At 34.7% G+C, this 6,029-nt stretch overlaps 1 protein-coding gene across 1 annotated transcript; it reads left to right on the top strand.

Annotated features, from left to right (window-relative positions):
- The first annotated feature begins 442 nt into the window (after positions 1 to 442).
- On the top strand, positions 443 to 4,881 carry LOC100778123 (uncharacterized). The gene is made up of 5 exons (XM_003522840.5): positions 443 to 600; positions 1,307 to 1,726; positions 3,002 to 3,048; positions 3,146 to 4,112; positions 4,382 to 4,881. The coding sequence occupies exons 2-4, from the start codon at positions 1,411 to 1,413 to the stop codon at positions 4,088 to 4,090; spliced, it is 1,308 nt and encodes a 435-aa protein (XP_003522888.1). The 5' UTR covers positions 443 to 600; positions 1,307 to 1,410; the 3' UTR covers positions 4,091 to 4,112; positions 4,382 to 4,881.
- Positions 4,882 to 6,029: the final 1,148 nt, after the last annotated feature.

Raw genomic sequence — 6,029 nt, 5'->3', positions numbered from 1 at the left:
AGTCATGGTCTTATCTCTTTGCAAATTAATGTTTATTATACTGTCATAAATATATGCACGATAGTTATCATATTTTTTAGAACCATTCCAGTAAAAAGAATAAAATTAATTGACATGATTAAGCTTCACCTAAACTGTGAAAGCAAGTAAACTAAGCTTGAAATTTAGTAAACTGATTTTCTTTGTCAATTTAATAAAGTCCCATGATTGAAAAATTGAAATAGAATTTAGGACTAATTAAGAAACAAAAAAAAAAAAGACTTTGAGGAGATTGCTTAGAGTAGGAAGCCACAGTACCAGACCGAAAGGAGGGGCCGGGAAAGTAGGAAGCTTTTGATTTTGGCTCTTGCATCAGAGTTTAAAATAATATGCAAAACGACATAAAGAAAAATAATATTCAAACTTTCAACAAGTGACTTAACTAATAAACGAATTTACGCATAAGCTGACTATTAAAAAGTTTAAAGAATGTTTATACAAGTGCGTACCGTCGCTACTGAAAGAAGAAGGAGGGGTCCTCAAACCGGCGTAAAAGAAACCGTCTGAAACGCTCCTCCTCTTTCCGTTCTCTCTCTCTGTGGCACTTGATTTCGTCAAAAGGTACGCGTGCTTCGGCGTCATAGTCATAAGATGTTTCCAATTTGCTATCACTGTATTAATATTATGTACCGAAAATCATGTTTATGCACCCAATTTCAAAATCACTAGTTTTTTTTTCCTTTCCCTCCTCAATTACTAGAATATTAGTTACTGCTATTGTTACTGTTCAAACTCTGGAGGTTTCCTTGATTTCAATTTGATTTTGAAGACTAACAGATTTATTGGATCATCTCCGACTCCCTTTTCAATTATTTTTGGGGAATTTTATTTTGTTTTAATTGTCTCGCCAGTGATGTGAGGTTGGTACGATATCCGTGATGAGGGTAAAATATCGTTTTTTTTTCTCGTCATATACAAGTTTTTCCCCTCTTCCTGCAGATTCTACTGTTTTGAATTTCTTGTGTGTTCGTCACTATCGATATTCTATTGTTTTAGATCGATTGCGAAGTTTGTTTTCTGTCTTTAAGTGGGTCACTTTAGTGTCCCCTTAAAATTAGAAAAGACCGATTGTACTTGCCCCTTTTTCAATTCTCTAACTTAATTTTGGCCGTGTTCATTTTTTTTGTGGGGTGCTTTGATTTGTTTTTTGGAATTTTGTTTAGCTTCAGCTAGATTACTGGTTGAGTGACAGTGAGTAACATGCTTTTGACTGTTATGTTATTGATCGTTGCAATTGATGGTGTGCCTTTTTTGGTTACTGTTCCAGGCAAAGGGATGTGTTCCCGAGTGAATGATGTTGGTTTGTATTTGCTGATGCAATTGGTGGTTATGTTGGTTTAAGAAGCTAAGAACTGTTGCTACTACTTCACAATGGGTGCTGCTTGTTGTGTTGCTGCCAGAGACAAAACTATACAAAGTGGATCAACCAGTGACAATTTGCATCGGAATGCTCGATGTTCTCCAACATGGAGCTTTCGGTGGGATCATCGGGGGCGTGTAGCTGGTGAAGATACTTCTATAAATTGGTTTTCAGATGGTATTAGCAGGAATGATGGATCAGAGAATAAAAATGAATCAGCATATGTGTCAGAGGATGGAAGTCCACTGCAGAATTATCAACAGAAAAGATGCCAAAAACCACCAATTTCAGAAGTAACTGCTGCACACAGGAGAAATTCAACTTCAGGTAACTCTTGGGAATTCAGCTTTCTGACTTTAAACATGGACCTACTTGGGTTGGACTTTCTAGAACTGGCTTTTGTGTTCATTATTCATAGTTCATTCTACACTATAATCACTATGATGTGTGAAAGATATGAAATTAGTACACGGTGCTACATTAAATTTTGAGACATGATGTCTTCTCACATATTTTTCTGCATCAAAAGCTATCAGACATGAGTAAAAATTGAAAATTAGCATCAAGTCTGGTTACTAAAAATGATAGTTCTGTAAATGCTCAAAGTTATTATGCCTGTGGAGGAGAGAAACTAACATCACAAAGTAAGAGCAGGAACAGCTGAACTATCAACTGGTTTTGGTTTATTTTTCACATTGTTGCACTAGCAGGCCTAGAGGAATTATATGGTTATTTTAAATATGATGGCACCATCAATCAAAGATAAATGAACTGTTAGGAATTCAAAATTTTCAGTTAAAGTTAAAACCACACACAAAATAAACAAAAAAGGAATGGGAAACAATTTTTGAGAATGATTTAGTTACAGACTTCCAGATAGTGAGATTAAGAAACCAGATTTTAAGACAATCTTAGATTTACGTGTGATGATTCTTTTTTTTTTTTTGGTGTTGGTGATAGTTTGTAGAAAAAAAAGAAGGTAGACTGAAACATGAAAATAATGGATGCATTTCAACCATTTTCCATCAAGATTATTGATGAATCAAACTTGCTTAGTTTAACGGGAAGTTACCAAAATATTGAAAATAATTGCTTACAGTATCGATGCTTGTGCTCCCTATAAAATCAAGCTGGCTATTCAATCTCCTTGGTTCAGGAAACACTGGAGACCATCCTTACATCATCAAATCTTGAAAGTTATCTATTTTCTTATAAAAAAGTTGTTTCTGTTTCTTCTGGGGGTTATACCAAACAAGTTAAGAAAGGTTCCTCTGTCATGCATTTTGGTTACTAAGGAGAAATCAGGGTAGAATTCTTAACACTTGGCTTAGTCAACTTAGCTCTTAATACAGAATATTCAAGTTTCTATTTTGGTTATTTAGATTGGTGAATTTTTATTAATACTTCCTCTTAGAGAACCTGGAAATATAGCTCAGGCAACTAAAACAATAAGTATAGATAAGGTGGTTTTGTATTACCTGCTTTGCAGCCTTTTAAAATATGGATTACAACACTTTAAATTTAACTAATCCAGTGGTTTACTATTATTCTGTTAATTGTTCCTTTGATAGTTTCTTGCATGGTTATTTGTGATAATTGCAGACCAATCTTTTTCAAGGACTGTTTCTACGGATGTGAACATCGAACAGGTGAGGTTATAAATATAATAGTGATTAGTGAATGTGTGTGTGAGTATAGTTGGTATGTGATTTCCTTGACACTCCCTAATGATGAATCACTTTCTAGGTGAATGGGTTGGCAGAATCATCAATAGTATCTTGCCCATCTCCCACAAAACCATCACTGCCTTCAACTTCATTATCAGCATCTCCTTTATCATCTCAATGTCACATACCTCCATCAAGTTCGACCCCTTTGAGGTGGCCCTGCCATTCCCCAGGACACCAGCTATCACAGCAAGCTTATGATAGCCGTATCCCAGCAGTTAAGTCACCCAGCAGCTTCTCTTTGTCTGACGAAAGGCCTGTGTTTTCTTCATGGAGCAATGAAGTGGGTATGCACTCCCATGGTGGATCTTCAGATGGTTGGTCTATACCTGGCTTTTCTGAGCTGATGGGAACACCCCAGAGAGAAAGATGGTCATTTGATAGTGAGTCCTATGGTTTTAACCGAGAAAGATTAGCTAGACCCAGTAGTTGGTTTTCAGCTTCACAAGTTGATTTGCAATCATGTGGTATTTGCTCAAAGCTTTTAGCAGAGAAGTCTTCTTGGAGCATGCAAAAGATAATTGCAAGTAATGACCTTTCTGTAGTTGCTGTCCTTGTCTGTGGACACGTCTGTCATGCTGAATGTTTGGAGATTATGACACCTGATATCAATAAGTATGATCCAGCTTGCCCAGTTTGCACTTTTGGTGAGAAACAAACTATAAAGTTGTCTGAAAAAGCTCTGAAAGCTGAAATGGATTTGAAGGCTAGAAACAATAAATCAAAGAATCGGGTTGTGGACAGTGATATTGACGATGATTCTGTTGTGTTTGATCACTTTAAAGGGAGAGGGCTTAAAGGTAAAGGTCCTAGGATAGATTCCAGTTCCAGTGGGAGAAGCTCCTTTGGGAAACCTTTTCTGAGGCGACATTTTTCCTTTGGATCAAAGGGTTCCAGATCCGTGTTAGATAATCACCCTACAAGAAAGAAGGGTTTCTTTTGGGCAAAATCTAGCAAGGAATAATCTGCTTCTTGGTTATTCGGAGGTCAGTGGCACCATCTTCATTTTATTGCATGCATATGTTTACCATTAGCATCTTTGAATTTAGCTTATGCCATGTATTGCAATGATAAGGTTTTATTGGTTTTCCATTCTATAGTTGGCAAGTTATTGTACTTCAAGGTTCTTTCAGGTTTAGTCGTGTGCAACAGAAATTGAACTTCCAACATTTATGCCCAAGCTGAAGTCTTAGCACGCCAGAAATCTTTAATAATTCTTCTGTACTAAACACTTTTTTCACTTTCTTTATCGCAGGTTCCACTGTTGATCTTCTGTGCATCCTCAATTGGTTTGTGAAAAGGACAAGATGCAATTCATGATTTCAGAGCTTCTGTATACACTAATCTGCGATTTCAACTGGATAAGAGGTTGAAGTTACTCTGTAAAGAAGACATACAGAAGTATAAGATGAACATACAGACGTAAAATATAGTGTTTGAGACCAAGGTTCTATCTGCATTGTACAGGTTGATTTGTTTATTTCATGGATATGATTCTTATATCCAAATGATGTTCTGTTGTCCATGGTTCTTTTACGCAATGCAAACCATTAGCCCTTCGGAGTTTCTGAAGTTAGGCAATGGTTTTCACAGATTGATAGGCAATACCAATTATTTCGATCGACTCTGGTTGCTTTTAATGACATAGCAGTTTCAGGATAGCCTATTATCAAACCAGTGTTTTTGTAGTTAGCAGATTGAATTACATACATTATTCTGATGTGTTGCCTTTAATGAAACAACGGTTTCAGCAAAGCAACCGGTCAAATTAATGTTTTTGTCGGTAGCAAATTGAATTATATGCATCTTCATTAGTGTGTTGTGTGCTTTCATTTATGTTGCTTTAATTAAAAAGAAATCGAAGGAGTTATGTTGCTTCTTGATTGTATGTTGAATCATGTAGTCATAAAATGAGAAATGTTAATTGCGACTATAGATTATAGAGTTGTGTCCCTTTCATTTATTTGTGTTTTTAATTAACATCACTAAACTTATGTTGTCCTCAAAATTATTAGGCAGTACTTTCTGTATTTCTTTTTTTTTGTCCATTTAGGGAAGTTTTTTTTTTCCTTTCATTTATCTGTTTATATAGAAGTTTAATATAATGTTATTCAGAGCTTAAATTTAATATACTATCTGTCTAAGAATTTTTACATTGCCAACCATTGAACTTGTAGATATGACTTCTAAATTAGTTCAAGTTAATGATTTTAATGATATTATGTCATATACAAGACAATTTGAGATTTTGGTTGATAAAATAAAAAGTTATGTTTTGAATATGTTCTTATTTTACTTGATTCTTAAATACTTTATATATTGAGAATGAGAAAAAAATGATTATGAAAATTGTATTAGGAATATAAAAAATATTTTTTAATTTAGCTATCAATAGCATTTTTCAAACTTTATCAATAAATGATTTTATTGTATTTTAGTATTGGTAAATATACCTTGAAGAGTTGCAAGCTTATACATCTTAAAGAGTAATGTAATGGAAATAATTTTGAAATAAGATATTTTAATTTAATAAATGATATTAATAATTTTGGAAATGAAAAAGCATATAGATGAAAAATTAAGTCTTAAAAAAAGATATTTACATAAATTAGCAAAAAAAATGATGATTGTTTTTTTACGATTTTAGCAGTGATGAAATTTGCGTATATTTAGCATCATCTAGACGTTTCCAAATTCCAAGTAGGGGGAGTATCGGACAAGGTGAGTAAAGAGGATGTAAGATTAGATTACAGCATGAGTGTGACACTACAAACAAAGAGACACGTGTCCTGTTAGGTGGCAAACGGGTGTGAGGTGTCTGTGTGTTCTCCTGTCACGTGTTGCCGCCGAATTACATGCATGTCTCCACCGCCATTGAGAGGAAGGAACTAATTACCCAGACT

The sequence above is a fragment of the Glycine max genome, chromosome 4 (genome assembly GCF_000004515.6).
Source record: "Glycine max cultivar Williams 82 chromosome 4, Glycine_max_v4.0, whole genome shotgun sequence".
Taxonomy (NCBI): Eukaryota; Viridiplantae; Streptophyta; class Magnoliopsida; order Fabales; family Fabaceae; genus Glycine; species Glycine max.
The sequence above is the reverse complement of the archived record's forward strand: the minus strand, read 5'-3'. Positions and strand labels throughout refer to the sequence as shown.

Bases quoted from the DNA above. Each gene is read 5' to 3' on its own strand.
- LOC100778123 (XM_003522840.5), top strand. From the start codon at position 1,411: ATGGGTGCTGCTTGTTGTGTTGCTGCCAGAGACAAAACTATACAAAGT. The intron at 1,727-3,001 runs GTAACTCTTGGG...TGATAATTGCAG, and splicing joins CAGGAGAAATTCAACTTCAG to ACCAATCTTTTTCAAGGACT. The intron at 3,049-3,145 runs GTGAGGTTATAA...ATCACTTTCTAG, and splicing joins CGGATGTGAACATCGAACAG to GTGAATGGGTTGGCAGAATC.